General features: G+C 42.3%; 1 protein-coding gene across 4 annotated transcripts in view; it reads right to left on the bottom strand.

The window, feature by feature from the left end:
• Positions 1–19,716, bottom strand: part of psd3l (pleckstrin and Sec7 domain containing 3, like) — a 144,810-nt gene extending 125,094 nt beyond the window's left edge. For 2 of the 4 annotated variants that reach the window (XM_023984628.1, XM_023984627.2), the window contains exons 1-3: positions 18,620–19,716; positions 5,366–5,477; positions 1,309–2,374 (exon numbers count right to left, since the gene is read on the bottom strand). In XM_023984628.1, coding sequence (XP_023840396.1) covers positions 1,309–2,374; positions 5,366–5,477; positions 18,620–19,696 — 2,255 coding nt within the window. In that variant the 5' untranslated portion in view covers positions 19,697–19,716. Of the gene's footprint in view, positions 1–1,308; positions 2,375–5,365; positions 5,478–13,622; positions 13,946–14,113; positions 14,279–18,619 lie in introns of those variants that run through there. The other 2 variants (XM_070442883.1, XM_023984629.2) reach the window with 2 other exon arrangements.
• Between the last annotated feature and the right edge of the window lie 482 nt (positions 19,717–20,198).

Raw genomic sequence — 20,198 nt, forward strand, 5'->3', positions numbered from 1 at the left:
GATGAGCTGAGGATAGAAGTTGCCTGAATTGCAAATAGGCACCTAGCCCCCAATAGCCCCTAGGGCAGGGGGATGGGAACCACAAGTTGACCAGGAAGATTCATTTTTTTCAAATGTTGACTAAAACGTAGTCCTCTGGGAGCCAGGATGGAAATACCCCAAGCAATGAACCCGTCAAAAACAATGAGACGTGGCCTGGGGTGGACTAGCAGTCTAAACCGCTGCCTCTGTAGAGCACATGTATGATGTACAGTATCTGACAGCATGGGTTTTCAGCACATGTATGAGTGTACACTGACAGCTGGGTTTTTCAGCACATGTATGATGTACAGCTGACAGCATGGGTTTTCAGCACATGTATGATGTACAGCTGACAGCATGGGTTTTTTCAGCACATGTATGATGTACAGCTGACAGCATGGGTTTTCAGCACATGTATGATGTACAGCTGACAGCATTGGGTTTTCAAGCACATGTATGATGTACAGCTGACAGCATGGGTTTTCACACATGTATGATGTACAGCTGACAGCATGGGTTTTCAACACATGTATGATGTACAGGCTGACAGGCATGGGTTTCAGCCACAGCATGTATGATGTACATGCTTGACAGCAATGGGTTTTCAGCACATGTATGATGTACAGCTGACAGCATGGGTTTTCAACACATGTAGGATGTACAGCTGACAGCATGGGTTTTCAAAACTCTCTCTCCTATTATTCACCTCTATCGCTCACTATCCAATAAACATACAAAATACCTCAATTTTAATTTTTGTAAAGAAAAATACATTGAGAGACATTGGCGCACTTGGCTGCATTTCAAACTAAACAGAATTGTGTTGAATAGTAAGGGGTGTGGTCAACTTTACCGGTTTTCAAATAACCTTTTCTGTGGCTGTTCAAGTGTGAGTTCAGCTAATTTGATGTGTTTATTCTAGTACTATTAGGCCTCTGGTGTATTGATTACTTTGACAAATGATAGATCACCAGAGCCACACGTTGCAGGTCCCTGCACTAGGGCCTAGGGACATCTGTAGATCTGAGATGATTGGATCGTCCTGCCCCATGTGCTGTTCTGGTTTGGACTAGACTTACTTACAGCTGTCCAATCCTTTCAGAGGCCGTATGTAACAGGTGTCTCAAAGTATGAGTGCTGATCTAAGATCAACTACTTCCTGTCCATATAACCGTATTCATTGAAAGAAAACAATGAAGCTGAATACAGCCCCAGACCCACAGGAGTGGCTATGGGTCAGGGTCCGGGCTCAGAGGCCATTTGGAATATAGCAGATATGTGACATACCTATCTGAGCTGGTCTCCCGTGCCGCGTCTCCATCGGTGCTCTGGTGCAGAAATATGTCAGGGAGCACCCGGAACACCTCGTCCTCCAGGGACAGCCGACAGGGGAGTCTCTCTAGAGGACTCAGACTGTCCACAGAGCTCTCTACCTTCAGACTGCTGCAGCTCCTACCTCCCTCCAGTCCCTTCTCCGAGTCCTCCCTCCCTCGCTCCTGTCCCATCTGACCACAAACGTCCGTCGCCGCCACCACCGTCGTCGTGCTCCCTGGCCGGCTCTCCGCAAATCGCAGTTTCTTAGGGGGCTTCTCCCTCAGCTGGCCCCCGTCCAGGAAGGCGGTGAAGATGCCGGGGATCTCGGCCAGAATTTTACTGGACTCCTCCAGGGACTCCTCGTCCAGGAGCAGCCCCCCTCCGGCAGGCTCGGTCGCTGCCTCTGAACCCCTCCTGGGAGGGTCAGACTGGTCCACCACGGGTACCTCACCCGCCCCTGAGCATGGCCCAGATGTGAATGCAGCAGCTGTCAGGCCGGCACTTGTTTTTTCTTGGCAGTTCGCAGCGGGCGCATTCCTGAAGTCTCCGTTTACCTCGGCCGCCACGGTGGAGACGCCCAAGGCCTTCTGGGCCGCTGAGCTCAGGGAAGCCGTATCTTTCAGCAGCGCCTCCGTCCATGAGTCCAGGAGGAAGGTGGGCGAGAGGAGTGGGTCTCCCGGTGAATCAAGGCCCAGGCCAGACATGTCCAGATCCACATTGGTCTCCTCCCCCTCACCGTTTCTCTCTGAGGTCCGGCTGGCCACATCCTGCGAGGCCCCGTTTTGACCGTTACAGGGGATCATGATGGCTGCGCTCTGCTGTTCACTACTGTCCGCTGGGTGTAGGCTGTCCTCAGGTTGGGCGTGGGCGGCAGGAGCATTCTGGATCCTGGCACTGAGGCCGCTCAGCAGGTTGGCCAGCTCTCGGTCGATCTCCAGGAACAGCGAGGTTTCATCGATGTCATCGTCCTGGAGACAGGCGTCTAGACTGGTGCTACTACTCCCCTCGTCCGCTAAGACGTGAGAGGTTGATGCTGAAACTGAGAAAATGAGATGTGTCAAATACTACAAGATAAATAGATCAATACAAATGTCACGTGTGCACTTTAAAAATATATACATTGTTATTTATCATCGCTATCACCATCATTAGATAGATTATATTGATTTAGGATGTGAAACAGTGTGTATTTCCTCGGTGTAAGATAAATATCTCTCTTGGACTAATTCTGAATAAGCCTTGTAGTCTGAACACTACGGCACTGTGTCCACTTCATGATAGGAGAAGGGCTAGGAGGTGCCAAAGAAGGGCTGGGATGAATCCAAACTAATACGGTTGGTTCCTTTTCTTTCTTTCGTCCCGTCACACGCAGATGTCTCTTTCACTGGCCGGCAAACGGCTTCAGACAGTGGACCAAAGCTCAGCGTGCTCAGTTCACATGTATTCACAGACATTTATTTCAAATTAGCCGAGTGTGATGGATACAATTTTGCCAAAACAGCAGGTGTTTTCTTCTTCTATTGAATACCTTAGTATCTAGTTAAATATTGAACAGCTTTAAGCTGCTTTGAGCCATGTAGTGAGAATGTATAATTACTAAATTAACAAAATACACCTAAGGGTTTTTATCCTGGAGTATTTCACTCTGTCCTCTTGTTGAACCTGTTCACGAAGAGTTGTACGAGACAGCTGTGTCAATTAATACAATTATCCAGTTTAATTTGACATGAACGGTGGAGTGGATGAGGTCAAGTAAGAGCTCTATTGTCAGTGATACATAGTGAATACCATCAAAGGTACAGTATCATTGGCATGTAGGCTAAATGCTTTCTTTTTGAAACCCAGACCAGAACTGGATGAACAGGAGGTAGCTTAAAACTAAAAGAAGCATGTGCAACATGCTCTGCCCTGTTTAGGCTAACAGGCCTATACTTGAGACCAAACACAATAAGTTCAACATGGTTGTGTTTATTAGGGCACACCGTTTTGCTACGGTAAAAGGAAGCAATCGTTCCTTTTCAGATTGTACCATTCCATTTCAGAGCATTTTCTTCCATGTCCTGCCTACTTAGCAAGACCCTGATCTCTGTCTCCAGTTACTGTATGTCCTTGTCATAGAGGACGTTATGTCAAGAACACGATTACACTAGATGGCAGCATTTCCTTGTATTTACTGTATCAATATCTGTCTCTACTGGAGAGTGACTGACATAGCATATGAGAGATTCATGGCCATGGCTCTTAACCCATAAGAGTCTAAGCTCTGTTTAAGCCGCGGGGGGGTAAGCCATATGGAATTGTATTTGGCCGTCATTAGCCCATACAAACGGAATTAATAAAATATTCCCTACATGGAACAACAGATAGTTCCAAAGGGAAGTTTGTTCTGAAGTTTCTGTCCTATATCTGAGCGATATAAGAAAGATCAGGAAGCATTTGTTATTTTTTTGGACAGGTATTTAACCCCTTATTTTTGGCACTAAACAATCTCCATATATACTGTACTTCCATTCATTTTCTTCCAACTGGTCCCAGGGGACCTTCAGGCGAGTCTTGTGCATCCTAGAGTCTCACCTTTCAACAAAGGGGTCATATTAGTGTGTATCCCAAACTGTTCGGACGCTACAGACAGAAGTTGGCAGATTGGTTGTACAGACTCCAGTTTTGTGAGAAGACCGATTTTCAGGATGTCTCATGGTCTGATAAACACCGCTCTAGCTCTGTCACCTTTCACCGCAAATGCAGAGCGACATAGGCGGAACCGGTGGATTGAGACGCATCCAAAACAAAAATAATCTCTAGATTAATGTATGGATTTTAATGGTGATTTATTATTATTGTGCTAATTAGATTTCTGCCATCTTTACTGCCATCAAAATAACTTATTTTGATGGCAGGGAGTTAAAACAATAGACCTTTAGACTAGTGTTACGTCAGAACAGAAGCTGCGTCAGGCATAGTGCACTACTTTAGAACAAAGCCCTATGGGCCCTATAGTAGTGCACTTTATATGCCATTTTGGACGCAGACAGCGAATCTTATACAACAGTTGTGTATAATGTCTAGTTGACGAGGGAGGCTGAGGATCACCAGTCGTGTGATCCCTGTAGAGAAGGATAGGATAGTGGACAGAGTGAAAGTGATAGCACTAAGTCATGACTTTGCAGCATCGCTTGGGAGATGTCTAGAGGATGTTTGCAAATCCCTGTGGACTACTAATGACCTTTTAAGGTCCTGCTAAATAGCCTTGGTAACCAGTCAGGGGTGAGACCTCTTATCGGACTGGCTCTTGACGGGTAATAAAAAACGAAAGTCTTCCCTGTGCAGATGTAGCATTACCTCAGCAAACAGGCTGTTCACACTAAATGGAACGAAAGAAACACATCACTATACCGTACTTATTCATCTCTAGTTTCTGGGAATGTTTGACACAGCACTTAACTACTGTTCATGGGCTTGCTTTGAAAAATGGTTTGTTTATATAGGCCCTACTACAGTTCCCCAAAATTATTCATTGCACTTTGGGAAAGTAGGCTCGGTTCAACTCATGGCTAAAAGTCAGTGAAAGCAAAGGCTCAACTTCTACAGCCTATTTCTGTAGAGAAAGTGGCTTGTTGGGCCGATTCATCAATAACTGGTTGATATAGGAGCTTCCTATAATTTTCACAGTATGGTTCTTACAGTGCACTATAAATAGCGAAGTACTGTAATTGGGCAGTCCTGCACTAATCATTTAGAATTATTCATATTAGCCAGTAAAAAATTATGTATGCATTAGGCCTGATGATGAATGATTTATAGACCAGGATTAGTCTATATTTTTAAGGGATTTCAAGAACAATTTTCAGCAAAATGCAAGGGTCCATTGTTCCAAATGTGACACATTTCATGCATGTTATTAAATGAACAATTAAAAATAAAAAGAGGATCATGTCCAAGGCCTAATGCCAAGTGTAGCCTTAGCTACAGCAAACAGCATAACGTCATACTGTTGTGTAATGTGGGGTAGATTATATGAAAGGTGACATACCGCTTTCAGTAGAGCTGGTCTCGTCTCCTTTTCCGAAGAGAAAGTGGTACTTGGCCTTCGCAACACTTTGAGCGTGTGAAGACGAGCTGTTAACCCAAACAAACTTTTCAGCCTGCAAGAATAAACAAGAACATGGATTTACCGCAGGCAAGATGATTCTCTGATAAGTAAGCGTTATCATTCATAAATCATTGAGATCTCTCACCATCAGTGGCCATTGATTGGACAGTAAAACAGAGTTCATTTCATCTGGGTGTTTTGAAACCAAAATGAGGCTAATCACATCACCTTGACAGTAGACCTACCGCTGGCCATGTTTTCAAAAGCATTTCCCTTGAACATTCTCTACGAATCAACTTCCGGTCTTGATAGCGTTTCTGATTATAAACGACCAAAATCATTTCCGGTTGCTTTAGTTTCATTTATTGATTTTGTTTTTAACAGCAACATCTTTGATTGATTATAACGTACAGAGTACCATCAGCCATGTCTCTTTCAAAGCAGGGAACACTCATTGGTAAAATCTCTGTGAGCATAAGGGTAAAACTAACATGAGTTTGTAACGTAAAACCATAACATTATTACAAATGAAAAAAATCTTGAAACAGCATAACCTAGCCCAGGTGGTTCCCAAACTGTTTCACTTCAGCCCCCCTTCCAGCATTGGGGAACATCCCGTGCACCTCTTGTTGGCAGAGAGAACATTTTACCAGTTTTAAAGATTATTTTCTGCAATTCTACACATTTATCATTGGGTGCAGAGAAGTATCTTACAATTCCATACATTTTGCCATGTCTAATGTGTACTACAAAATCTATGGACTAAAAAACCTAGCCCCAAAAAAACATTAGCTGACATGGGCTAGTTGATCTGGACATTTCTGCCAAGTTGTAAATACAGTTTACAAAAAAATAGCCAGACCCCCCCCGAGAGCCCCCACAGTTTGGGAACCACTGATCTAACCTAAACAAACATTGACAAAGTCGGAGAATTCTAAAACAATCTCTGACTTTTTTTTAAAGACCAAATTGCTAAAGGGTAAAGCTAAATGTGATACATGAGTAGAGTTCAGGCATACATTATCCTATACTATCTGTGTTATAGATAAGAACATGCCACACAGCATTCTCAATACAAGCTCAAGCAGCCCATGGTCTGAAAATCAGAGCCGCTCTTAAAACAGCTTACAGTGATGCGTCTCTAGATCGTGATGTCTGCCTGCCAGGCTGCCAATGCCATCAGAAAGTGGTCTCATGTTTCAGAGTAGCTACTCACCTGCCATGATCTCAAAAGACGCTTAAGCTACTGCCTAAGTGCCTAGGAGGTCGCACGTTCACATAGGAAGGATCCATCTAATGTACGTGAAGCATTTGGCTCTCTCAATCCAAGTAAGGCTAGTGAATTCTGTTTGAACCTTAGCAAAGGCTCAGTAAAGTATTTCATTAGCCAACATTCCCAACAGCCATACAATTAATAGGCCTAGTTCTGCTAAAGTTTACAACAGTGATTGCATGACGTTCATTCGGGATGACTCAACAGGAGAAAGGCACTCTGATTCAATGAAATCCACATTTGAAACCATTCCAAAGCTTAGTGCCATGACCATTACAAGAATTAAGCTCTGCGGATCAAATGACAGGCAACTAAAACTGTAATTACTCCAGCATCCATCAACGAGCACAAAAGGGGAAGAGTGGGAAAACACTGTAGATGGGCCACAAAAACACAGTGAGATCATTATTGAGAGATACTCAATAATATCCTACACTAGTAGGCTAATAAGAACACTAGCTTAATCGGAATGATTGATTACAATTCCTACATAGACTAAATAGCAACTTCCAAAGTAAAATGACCTTGTAAATTACATTCCAATCTAAATTGAGAGGTTCAACTGTAGAAGGAACTATGAAGCGAACTTAGCTCYCTGTGGGAAAGCTGTTGTTGCCATGGCTGCCAATGTGAGAATGCAGACCCTTTTTATTTTTTTACCAGAAAAGTTTTTGTTTTTTTAGCGCCTCCCCCCCAACTCTCTTGTAATTAGACTTTGCTTAAAATGGACAATTGATTGGCCAATATTGAAGACTCAGTGCCCACACAAACTAAAAAGGTATCATGTTGACTGCAATAACAGAGTTTATGCTATTCAAATGAGGTGGTTGGTTAGACAGAGACCATCTTTTGGAACTGTTATGACATTCATGAGAACTGTTGTGTTGATCAAGGTGAACAAAGCCTAGAAAATTAACAAAATTCCATCATTTTGTGAAAGACAAGACACTATGGAAGTGTTTTTGACAGAAAACGTTTCATACAGCAACAACAACAACAAAAAAACACTCTGGTTAGCCTAGATAGGCTACTCCACTAAATCTGCCCAGATGCACTAAATTATTTCRCTTAGCAACAGCTGGGAATCTCATTGCAGGGTGAAGGCCACGTCATAATTCACTAGTTTGTTTTAATGCTTCGGGTAATTAATAGAGTTGACTTCCACATAGTCATGGGAGGTGAGCTGTCAATCAGCTTTCCATTAAAAAGGTCACGATGATCTCTGGCTATATTCCAAATGACACACTATTCCCTATCTAGTAAACTACTTTTGATCAGGACTCATACATTGGGTCCTGCTCAAAAGTAGTGCACTATATGGGAATATGGGCCCTGGTCAAAAGTAGTGCACTATATGGGCCCTGGTTAAAAGTAGTGCATTAGATAGGGAATAGTGTGCCATTTGGGACATTGCCTTAGTCTATTCTTTACACTCCAGAGAGGCACCATAACTCGGCACATTGTCCTTTCCCACAGGAGCCAGAGCAGTGTCACATCAAGGTCCTAGAAAACACTGGAGCTCAAGAACTCGAAACTAAGAGTTATCATACTCCAGAGGGTTCAGAAATCCACAGCCTGTGCTAAAGTAAAGTCACTCTCTGCTAAGGGCAATTCCATGGTAACAGAATTTCACTGAGACCTAGATTTTTCACTAAAAATGTTGACTATACAAAAACCATTGATTTTCAAAGTTTGGTAAAATAATTACAGTAAAATCTCAGTTTTATTCTGTTACCAAACTCTGTATCTGCACAGTAGTCCTTGTGCATAGAGTTCTGTGTTTTGTTGTTGATTTTAAAGTGAAAAATGTGAAGAACTGTGCAGATATAAAGTTTGGGAACAGAATCAAATGGAGGGAGATTTTATCTTAATACTGTTACCAAACTTTGCAGTATTTTTTTTATTTTTTTAAGTCAATGTTTTTTGTTCAGCATACATTTTCAACTGAGAATTTTAAAGTGAGTCTCAGCATAAATCCGTTTTACTTGTAATTTCCCGTAACCAATCTGGCAATGTTTCGTCCAATCTGGCATCAAAATACATTTGAAAATCAAACATCTAAAGTAGATCCACATCTGAGCTGAAATGTCTTATTTAACCAGGTAGGCCAGTTGAGAACAAGTTCTCATTTACAACTGCAACCTGACCAGGATAAAGCAAAGCAGTGTGACACAGACAACATAGAGTTACACATGGAATAAACAAATGTACGATCAATAACACAATAGAAAAAGTCTATGTACAGTGAATGACCTGCCTAAGACCTGCCTAAATCTGATGGAAATGAATGACAAAAGATCAGCGTGATTCAGGATAATAAAACATTGCAAATCCATCACAATGTTTTGGGGAATTAGTCAAATGAAACAGTTTATGTTTGATAAAATGTGGAAAGGGTGTTCCCATTTTTTGGTTCAAATTTGCCTAATCACAAATCACAAGACAGGACATTAGAGTGTAGGATTTATTGCATTTTGCTAGCTCAATATCTGAGCCAAACTTACATCTATGTAAAAAAAAAAAATAGCAGTACATCTCAAACAGGATATCATTACTTTGACTGTGAAAGATGTGCTCGGCTGTAGAACTAGGTATAGTGCTTCCAGAACTCAGCATGTGTGGGACTTGTGTAAACAAGCACAGAAAAGGTTGTGCTTTTTCTTTTCAAGGACTTGCAGACTGACAAGTTTCTGGGGGACTTCCATACCCTACCCAGTCCACAAACAAACATCTTATTCCAAACTATCAAAAMAATGCTCCTTGACATTATTACCAATGTTATCAAATGGTACACTAACTTAAACTGACGAGGAACAGTTGTTGAATAATGGTGCAACTGTTCTACTGTACTGAGGAGAGAAAAAGACCAACTATATCTAGGTGAACGCAAAAATACAGAAAGCTAAATAACTGAAAATAGATTGGCCTACCTGCATCTCCTGAATTTGAGAAGCTCCTCTTAGTCAATGAAAAGGTTTTCAACCCTCTTAACTTCTGTCATACAGTGTGCAGAGATCAGGGATAGTGTTCGGAGGACAAACCAAGCATTCTAAAGCGGTTGTAAACTTTGACAGTACACACATATAAAGCAAGTCTTGGCTACTAGAGTAGTAAACACGGTCAGAAACAACACAGCCGGTGTGCATTTTATGGTTAGTAAGTATTTGTCAATCCAAAGGCTGTGGGGCGACCGTGCTCCGATCCATCTAGGGTCGGAAAATGTTTTTGGAGGTTCAAAGAAAATGAAAAAGTGCAGATGGCTCGGAACACGCAGCTGCACAGTTGGTTCACTGCGTTTGGAACGCCTAACCTACAGGTCAGCTTTTCCGTTATGACACAGGCACGGCCCACATAGACTCCTAGAGAACTTTAACTCTCTAAAGGGAGAGTAATGTCCCAGACAATATCCAGCCAGGACAGCAGATAGGCTAAAGGTGAAGAAAATCTGCTTTTGAGAAGTTGCATAAGATGACATGCTACTCAAATGAACACACTGACCAATCCTCAGTCATTCAAGGGTGATGACAAAATACGTTTCCCCTGCCATAATAAGACTGGGCAACATTGGCTCTGCCATAGGCAAACATTCCAGATTAAAGCTGAACAGCATGTCTATCTGTGATCTGTTGTGGCTGTGTTTCTGTGTCACCATGTAATGGAGGAGGTGCAAAAGTACTAATTATTACAGAGCTAATGTGTGTGTTTACAACCTGGTCCTGTGAGTGTATGAAATGGTACATAGTAAGTACACCATTGGACTGAAGACTTAAAAGAGAGTAATTACAAGTAACAACAGGAAATGGAGGCAAAATATGCTTTTATCAAAGCAAAATATGTTAGGCTTATTATTCCAGACCAGTAATATCATATGCCTAAATATGCTCATCTAGCCTACTTCGAGTACAATCAGTTTTTTTGTATTTCTCTCTGTTCTGTTTGTAAATAGGCTTTATAAATCTGTAGTGCCGAATCTGTAATAAATTACAACTAAAGTGAATCTCATGAATCTTCCGGTATAATCCGCTTTTGGACCTTTCATGAGCATTTGATAAATAGGACAAAAGAGCTTCCTTTAGAGCAGCTTCTTGCCAAATCTCTTATTTATATCAGGTGCCAGACACATCAGTCACTTGACACATGGCTTTATACCTGCACTCTTCAGCGAAGTGCTTTTAAACTGAGTTTAAAAATCCAATACATTTGACCCAAAGATGTAGGCCTATAACATGCATATAAATGGGGTTGGTGATGCAGTTGTATTCCTTTACAGATCACTGGATGTTAGTCAGTGGGATTGTCATATGACCTATCAGTCAAACAGGATAGACTGGATATGAACCCTGAAGGGTAATACCATTTAAGAGGCGATAATAACATCTGTTAATGAGGTGAAATGGGGGCTTCCATGTAGGCCACTACTTATAGGAAGAAGCAGACTCCTTATAGGGAGGGAGCTTGTGAATTAGACATGATCTAGTTAGTGAGGTGTTCTGCAAGGGCAAGACTGCTTTTACATTTCCTTATCACATTTCTGTTCCGGAAAAGTCCTGTTACAGGATTTCAATAACAATGATTGTGCATTTGATACGATAGAATAGATAGGCTACGCGGCATTAGTGAATTACATTTGCCAATGCATAATGAGGGAAAAAAACACCAGAAAGATTACAAACCCTTTTAAATGATGTACCAAATCAAGTCATGTTTTGCTAAAAGACCTCATTTTTGGAGGTTTGCAATGCATGCACACTTTATTAATGGAAAACAGAACCCCATGTGTCACCGGGTTTAGCTTGACTCATGGAAGTAAAGGAAGGTCCGTCCAAGACACAAAACTCTCCCTATTCACATCAGCCGAGGAGAAAACTATTCCTTGTTTGCCTGTAAAAAAAAAAAGACAAGAGTGTTTGCCCAAAATCTGTGCTGCATGGGTTATGGGAGAAGGAGCTGGGTTACGAGGCAATTCTAATAGAAATGAGCTAAAGAGTAGGTTAGCAGTGGGGAAGACAACCAAATGAAAGCAATATTGATCTTATATGCTCGCTGATTTTAATTCACCTGATAACAAGACAAATGTAGAATCATTTAAATGAGTATTTGATGTTGATCAAGCCACTTTTTATGATAGCCTTACTCCTGGACAAAGACTAGCCAATTCCCAGTCAGGCCCTTTTGGCTCTTAGCATAACGCTTTGTTTCTGTCTCTCCCCTAAGGAAACAATGCATCCTTCACAGCTGTCAGGCCAGTCAACACCATATGCAGCCACTCCCATGTCAGACCAGGCCAAGTGTCAGGTGAACAGGGGGGGAGACAGAATCCCAGACAAACACGGGACACCTACCGGAGGTGGCAGAAATCTCTCTACTGAGTGTAAGCGGGGAACACCGTAAATAGCCTAAGTCGTCATTAACATTTTCTGGAACAGTGAAGGAAGTGTGCTCTTAATGACAGGTTGCAGGCATTCCTATTGCTCACAGGATAGACTTCTGGCCCATCCTGACTCACGGCCATTGAGGGCGTATGTAGCAATACAATAAAGACTGTCTTTCAGAACTGTGCTATGATGTGGTAAAACCAGGTCATCCTCATAAGTAGTAAAAACACTTAGGAGGGAAATCGTCTCTGACAGCCAGTTAAGGTACTGTGAGATGCATGCGTCAATACATCTCTAATGTTCTGTCATACATAGGCCTAGTGGATAAACTGCACCGTGCATGGGGTGAACTGTAAGATGTGTCTTGGACAATAGGTAACTTATTGAGCCCCTTGAATTTAACCATGTGATCTGTCTTCTCACGAAGGTCAATTTATGACAAATCCTGACTGTGTAAAAAAGCAAGAGAAAGAAACACTGGCGATTTTTCAACCCTGTACTTAGTCAATCAAACAGTTTACGAACGAAGCCATTGCTGCTTAATGCACTGCTCTCTTGGCAATTCATTTTACAATGCCAGTAAGATTGTTGGACCACTCCAAGCCTTCCCAATTACATTAACATAATCACATCCAAACAGAGCACAACTGTACAAAGTGAAGAATTAGTTCAGGCAGAGCCCGCTGACTTCTAGCTAAAGCTCCTGAAATTGAAGAGCGAATGAGGGGAAAATAGTGAAGTGGAAGCATTTGCTGAGGGGGAAACACTGTTGGGGCTCTAGCCCAGATTTGAATCTGATCCAAGGATTAATCCAAGCAAGCACAGCCCATTTAAATGTCATATTATAGGAGCATCCTTGTTATGTTAAACCCCTTGGCTAGTTGAATCTACCTTCAAAATAATGTTACAATGACTACAGTGTTGAAAACTGAACTAGCAACACAGTTACTGTAAATAATGTAGCTACTAGGCTTACCGTAAAAATGTTTAATTTCACAAARTTTACAAAAATAATGAGCAAGTTGCTATGATTTAGTGAAGAGTGCAAACTAAGCTTTGATTATGAATTACAGCAACAAAATCTAGCCTCTTCAATGGATAAAAATGTAAAGTGCTGGCTAACTAGCTAACAGTTAGACCTTAACATTAGATCATGGTGAATTGAAGGGGCTGGCTGACAACAAAGAGCTTCCACTTGATACTTTTCCAGCACCACAGCAAGGCACAATTTCAAAATGTCTTGGCTATCGTTACATACTCTTACTGGTATAACGTTAGTGGCAAACATAAGACGTTTGGCAAAATTGTATTTTTTTTCAAATATTTGTCACTATGCTTGCTATGGTGTGATATGACAGTTAGCATGATGCTATCTATCTATCAACTGCCAGGGACAACAGCTAACAGTAGCAATCACAGCTGACAATGTGCTAGCCAACAAGCCAAATGACCGTTATATTCTGAGCTGGCTAGCTAACTAGCTAAAATTAAAAAAAACATTATGGAATTTATTTTAGCCAGTTTACCGTTACTGCTACAAGCACCTTACCCCATCATCACTCTCGTCCATATCCCGAATGTTTTGTGATCACTCTTCACGAAGGAGCTGGCAAGCTGCTCTGACAGTTGTTCACTTCAGATCCCTTGACTGACTGAAATCACCCCCACCCACCACCATTTCTCAGTATGTAAAACTAGCCAATATTGACTTATGCTACAAACGCATCAAACAGTTCTCTCCTCCGAAGAAAGCTGACCCATTTTCCTAACATGCAGGACATGGCTTGCACTACTCGTAAAGTCTACTTTCAGCCCTCAATCCAAGGAGCAGAATCCGTCTGGCTGGGAATGGATGACTGGAGGCGTGACAGAATCCTATGGAACTCGAAACCCCACGAACTACTGTACTGTAGCTAGCTAGCCAGCGAGCTAACCACGAATTCGACTTCAGCCAGCTCCAGCATCCTTCTGAATTCAATAACCAGCCATTGTTGACTCGAAAAGTTTGTTCTTGAGGTAGTTAACAATGCATTTACTTACCAACGATTGATTTATTCCGTCTGTGTGCAAAGCATTTTCTTGATCCGACGTCCTACTCCCGCTTCCTACCTGCTACACTTTGCCCTCGGTGTTTATCTATTGACTTTTGTTACGCTTTCCAGCCTTCCCCTCAAACATCGTGACACTTGGTACGTTCCCATCTAAACGCGCTTCCTAGTTCATACTATTCCTGATCAAACAAGGGTAGATTATCCTGTGGCAGATACAGGACATCGAGAAAGGTAAATAATGAAGCTCTTATCCAAAGATTCCACTGACTGGCAGCATGAAAACCTGTTTATGAACTATCTRTCCATAATGAATTTGCAATATTTTTAGATTACAGAATTTCAGTCATGCATGCTGTATTTATGTAGGCTACCTTGTGCTTATGAAAGTTGTATTGGTTTTCCCGTGATGGTAGGCTATCATGACTATGGCTAAACTATTATCTTGAACCCATTCTGCTAATTCAGAAATTCTGAGACGACAATTTGCCCTCATTCATGAGAAACGACTTAAATTTGGTTTAGGCAGTGTTGCCAATCGCCAGGCGTGTCTGTACAGCATGACTATAAATTGTGCCTTCCTGTATATTATATTCTACTGAGACATTTACTTCATGTTCGTATTCTTATATTTTATTATTTCTTATTGTTGTTGCATTGTCTAGAAGGAACCTCCAGGTAAGCATTTCATTGGACAGTACCATGTGTATCCTGTACATCCACTAATACAATTTGAAACTAATCCATATTACACACGTTTTACAAAAACCTGAAAATCTCAACCCCAAAATAACCTGATTGTACAGATAAAAAAACACATCCAATCAAGACATGTGGTTGAAATGCAGTGTGTGCAAAATGGAAAGAGAACAACACAGCCCATGATACCTCTCAGATGATGATTGGCAAGAAATGTATGGTACAAAATGAATAGAGTTAGTGCAATGCTCCATGTGGCAGTCGGCCTATACATGCAGGTTTTATGTTCTGTGGCAGGTACATTTATTTGATAGAGTACTTTTTCACCACTCCCTTCTATTACTGGTCTCTAGGGGCACAGGCAGACTAAACACCATTATTATGTATATCTTTMAAAAATGTCTGTATTTTTACATCACCACATGTAATCCTTAAATAGACATTTACTGCAAAGTGTTAGATTTCCCAAACATTAGGACAGAAAACCAGCTACGGGATGGGTGGCACAGATGTGCATAAGCCTACAGAAATGGGGATTATGATTTTGCTGTTTTAAGCAAGAACATAAGTGGAAAGAACCAGTTTTTCCTGTCTGATTCTTAAAGGAAACAAATACTCTGTAGCATATTTTCCTGGATGGTCAGGGCTGGGTTCAGGCTTAAACTTGTGCTTAGGGCCCCCCAACCCAAATTGTTATTTAGTAGAACACACTAGATGCAATTTCAAAATTTGGTTGTGCATCAGCAGTTTTTTTCATGTTATATCAGTCACTGACAGTTACTCCATTAGCCATGTCGGCTAACAATTTTTTGATTGGTAATTAGTCTAGCCAGCTATAAACTTGTAGTAATCATTGCCGAATACCGACTGGGCCCGCAGGCCACATACCCAGGGGCCCTGATCTCCAAGGACCCCCCATTGATTTTGTTAGTCATTCTCATTCAGATCAAATTAACAAGTCATTACAAAATGTGTAGAATTGCAGGAAATTAGCTTTAAAACTGCAAACATCTCTCCACCCCATGGCAAAATGGCTAGAATTGCAGAAAATKTTGCTGTAAAAGACTGCCGTTGGCTCTTTCCAATGTGGCAGATTTTAATGATATTATTGTTGATGTCTGTAAGCAGGAATCCACCCCGCTGTATACTGCATTGTCCCCCCGGAACGCTGCTGCTACTCTCTGTTATCATCTATGCACTTTAATAACTCTACCTACGTGTACATATTACCTCAATTACCTCGACACCGGTGCCCCCGCATATTGACTCTGTACCRGTACCCCCTGTATATAGCCCCACTATTGTTATTTACTGCTGCTCTTTAATCATTTGTTATTCTTATCTCCTACTTTTTTTGTTGTATTTTCTTAAAACTACATTGTTGGTTAAGGGCTTGTAAGTAAGCATTTCACTGTAAGGTCTACACTTGTTGTATTCAGCGCATGTGACAAATAAAAAATGTATTTGATTTGATATCGAGATGTCATATTGATGAGTCTACCTTTAATAASATACTGTAGGTAAATAAAGCAATACATTTAGCAAGAGACTGCTAGACTTTAGAAAATTCAAAATCACCTGCATAAATATAGATTTTTATWGGCATTTATGTAAGTATAGACGTGTTCCTCATTGCAAATGCAGGGATATTTAGATCACAGACTGCCATATCTGATCAGAGTGTTAAGAGTTGAAAGGACATTGTTAATCATATATTTGACAGCGCAGGATTCATTTGCACAATTCGTGGAATAATATTGTTTAATCCTCTCTGCAAATATTTCATAAAGCATGGCAAATAAAGCAGTATTCCTATKTTCCAGTACAATATTTGAAAATCCAACACTAGGGGGTGATCCAATTCCAGCTTGAGCCATTCACCCACACCCCCCTCACCTCAATCTTATTTTGAAGGTTTTCCCATAATAATACTATGGCATCCCAATGGTGTCAAAGACGACCATGGCCTGTATTCACAAAGCAACACATAATTGGTTTTGCCTTTCAAATCATAACGAATAAGAGGGCCGACCTGATCCTAGATCAGCACTCCTACTCTGAGACACTTTGTGAATACAGACCGCGATATTCAGTTTACCACAGTAGCACGGAGAGGCCTACAAGAATAAGTGGAGTTGGATTTATTTACAGAGGGTTAAGGTTAGACAGAGGATACTGGTGGGCTTAACCCACCTAAATACTAATAATCTCATTACTTCATTAGTGTGGACACAGACAACCAGGAGATGTGTGTGAAATCTGTCTCTTCAGTAATTACACTGTAATGACACTGCGGAACTGTTTGTTACAAATACCAATTTCAAGGGGCTAAAATACAGGACTGCTCCATGGGCTGTTTGTGATTATTGTCCAGAGGACTTCAGAGACCAGTGGGTTATCTCTTGAAAAGATGATATGTCTTTCTAGGCCATTTAGTGTGAGGAATGACAGACAAGCCCCGGATACCTACTAGCTATCATTCCATCTGGGTGGGGAGCTATAGAGAGTATCATTCGTCTTACGTTGTCATGACTCATGTCTCATGGAAGTTGATTGGCTGGTTTTATGTCTACACTACCAAGAGCACTTTAACATCTCAAATCTACTTTATATTTGTCCCTGGCTGGTTAGTTTAATCTACTGTACATTAGGGCCCTGCTGAGCTTAGTTTAATCTACTGTACATTAGGCCCTAGGGCCGTGTTAGTTTAATCTACTGTACATTAGGCTTCTGGCTGTTAGTTTAATCTACTGTACATTAGGGCCCTGGCTGTTAGTTTAATCTACTGTACATTAGGGCCCTGGCCTGTTAGTTTAAATCTACTGTACATTAGGGCTCTGGTTAGTTTAATCTACTGTACATTAGGGCCCTGGCTGGTTAGTTTAATCTACTGTACATTAGGCCCTGGCTGGTTAGTTTAATCTACTTACATTAGGCCCTGAGCTGGTTAGTTAATCTACTGTACATTAGGGCCTGGCTGGTTAGTTTAATCTACTGTACATCTTAGGGCCCGGCTGGTTAGTTTAATCTACGTACATTAGGGCCCTGGCTGTTAGTTTAATCTACTGTACATTAGGCCCTGGCTGGTGTTAGTTTAATCTACTGTACATTAGCCGGCTGGTTAGTTGTTAATCTACTGTACATTAGGCCCTGTCGTTAGTTTAATCTACTGTACATTAGGGCCCTGGCTGGTTAGTTTAATCACTGTACATTAGGCCCTGCTTTAGTTTAATCTACTGTACATTAGGGCCCTGGCTTTTTAATCTACTGTACAGTAGGGCCTGGTGGTTAGTTTAATCTACTGTACATTAGGCCCTGGCTGTTAGTTTAATCTACGTACATTAGGGCCCTGGCTGGTTAGTTAATCTACTGTACATTAGACCCTGGCTGGTTGTTTAACTACTGACATTAGCCCTGCTGGTTATTTAAATCTACTGTACATTAGGCCCTTGGCCGGTGTATTAATTCTACTGTACAATTAGCCCCTGGCTGGTTAGTTTAATCTACTGTACATTAGGACCCTGGCTGGTTAGTTTTGGTATAATTCCAGTGCTCAAAATCACAAATGCTCTTCTTGGGAATTATCAATGTAATGTTGATCGCAAACATCACATAATTATGTAGTAGCCTAAGGACACAAATGCAAACAGTATACTGTACTGTAATTACAGAACAATCAAGGATGTGAAGCCACAACATCTCATCAAGTCATCAACTGTACATGCAACTGGACCATCCATCAGATACACTTTCAGTAGCAGCACATCTCTGCACACACAGAACCAACACAGCAACTCACCTTCTGAGCTGGAACAGGCTTTATCGTGGAGGGACGAGCAGCACTGATCACAGAGGATGGAGCAGCAACTGTTGAGACTGTGGGTTTTGACATAGCTGAGCTCACCACAGAAGGCTCTGAAGAAGAAGCCGGTGAGGTCACAACACTGGGTTGAGTGACAGCTGTAGACGTGGAGAGACTCCTTGTCACTGCGTTCCTGTACGTATCTCCAGGTATCTTTGAGGACCTCTCCTTGACTGCATACAGAAAGGTCTTGCGCTCTTCTGGACTTCTAAGGAACACTTGTGAACCACTCTGTGGACCTCTTGGCTTCTCACCAGCCTCCTTCTGCTTTGCACTGCTAACCCAACTGTTCGTGCTGCTGGGGCGATGGGGGCTGGGAGACACGTTGGGTTGGGTATGTGCTGGGGCTGGGGCCGGGGCCTGGTGGAAAGGCTTCTGGCTTGGCTTGTCCCTCTCCATCTCAGGGGCCTTGGGCCCGTGGGTGTCAGGCACGGATCCTTCTGCTGGGTGCAGGAAGCTGACCCGTGGTGCTGCAGAATAAGCTTGAGAGGGGGGTGCTGGGTTGGTGGCGGTGGTTGGTGTCCCCGCTAGTGGCTGTTGATTGTCCTTGTTCATCATTGTCCGAGGACTGTCCTCCCGCAGGACCCAAACTGGGAAATCCGACTCCGAGGTACTGAGACTATGGTCCTGTAATCCAGTCACTGATTCCAGATCAGCTTTCAACAATAAGTTCTGAGGGTCTCCTGAGACAACCGAAGCCACATCTCCAGCATGAGCTGAATAATCGGATGTTTCCCCTCTCTCTCTGGCTTTTTCGTCTTCTTCTTGATTTGAGTTGACGTCTACTCTCAAGGCCGTGACACTGCAGTCCTCTATGTGATCAGGTGGGATGGGTGCTGCAGCTACAGCTGTGGATGTCACTATAGCTCCAGCCGAGTTGTTCGTCGACCCTCCTTCCTCTGTGGCGATGGAGCTGGCAGTGTCAGCAGGATACGGCAGGCCATGGGCCTTAGAGGGCGACTGCAGTCGGATAAAGAGGAAGGAAGTCTTGACCTGATGATGATGATCGGCCATTTCCTCTAAGGGAGGGGGATCTGTTGGTGCGCTGCAGGAGGGTGGTGAGTGGGGCCAACACGGCCCTGCAGAGGGCTCAGTGGAAGAGGAGATGGGTTCCCAAGGCCAGTCGCAGGGAGGGTGATTGTAGAATGGTCTGGACCAGATGTATCATAGTGACTTCACTAGCAGTTGGGTCTTTGCAAGGTTGCTGAGACTGAACTGGTGTTTCTAAAGTGTGTAAAAGCAGAGAGGAGGGTACCTCTCTAATATACCTTCTTTAGGGCCATCCATTAATGGACCTCTCTCTCTTGTCTCTCTTCCTCTCTTCTTCTTCTCTCTCTCTCTTCTTCTCTCTCTCTCTCATCTCGTCTCTCTCTCTCTCTCTCTCTCTCTTCTCTTCTCTCTCTCTCTCGTCGTCTCTCTCTCTCTCTCTCTCCTTTCTTCTTCTCCTCTCTTTCTCTCTGTCTCTGCTCTTCCTCACCTCTCGCCTACCTCTCTCCTCTTCTTCCTCTTCCCTGCT

Source organism: Salvelinus sp. IW2-2015, linkage group LG4q.1:29 (assembly GCF_002910315.2).
Source record: "Salvelinus sp. IW2-2015 linkage group LG4q.1:29, ASM291031v2, whole genome shotgun sequence".
Classification (NCBI taxonomy): Eukaryota; Metazoa; Chordata; class Actinopteri; order Salmoniformes; family Salmonidae; genus Salvelinus; species Salvelinus sp. IW2-2015.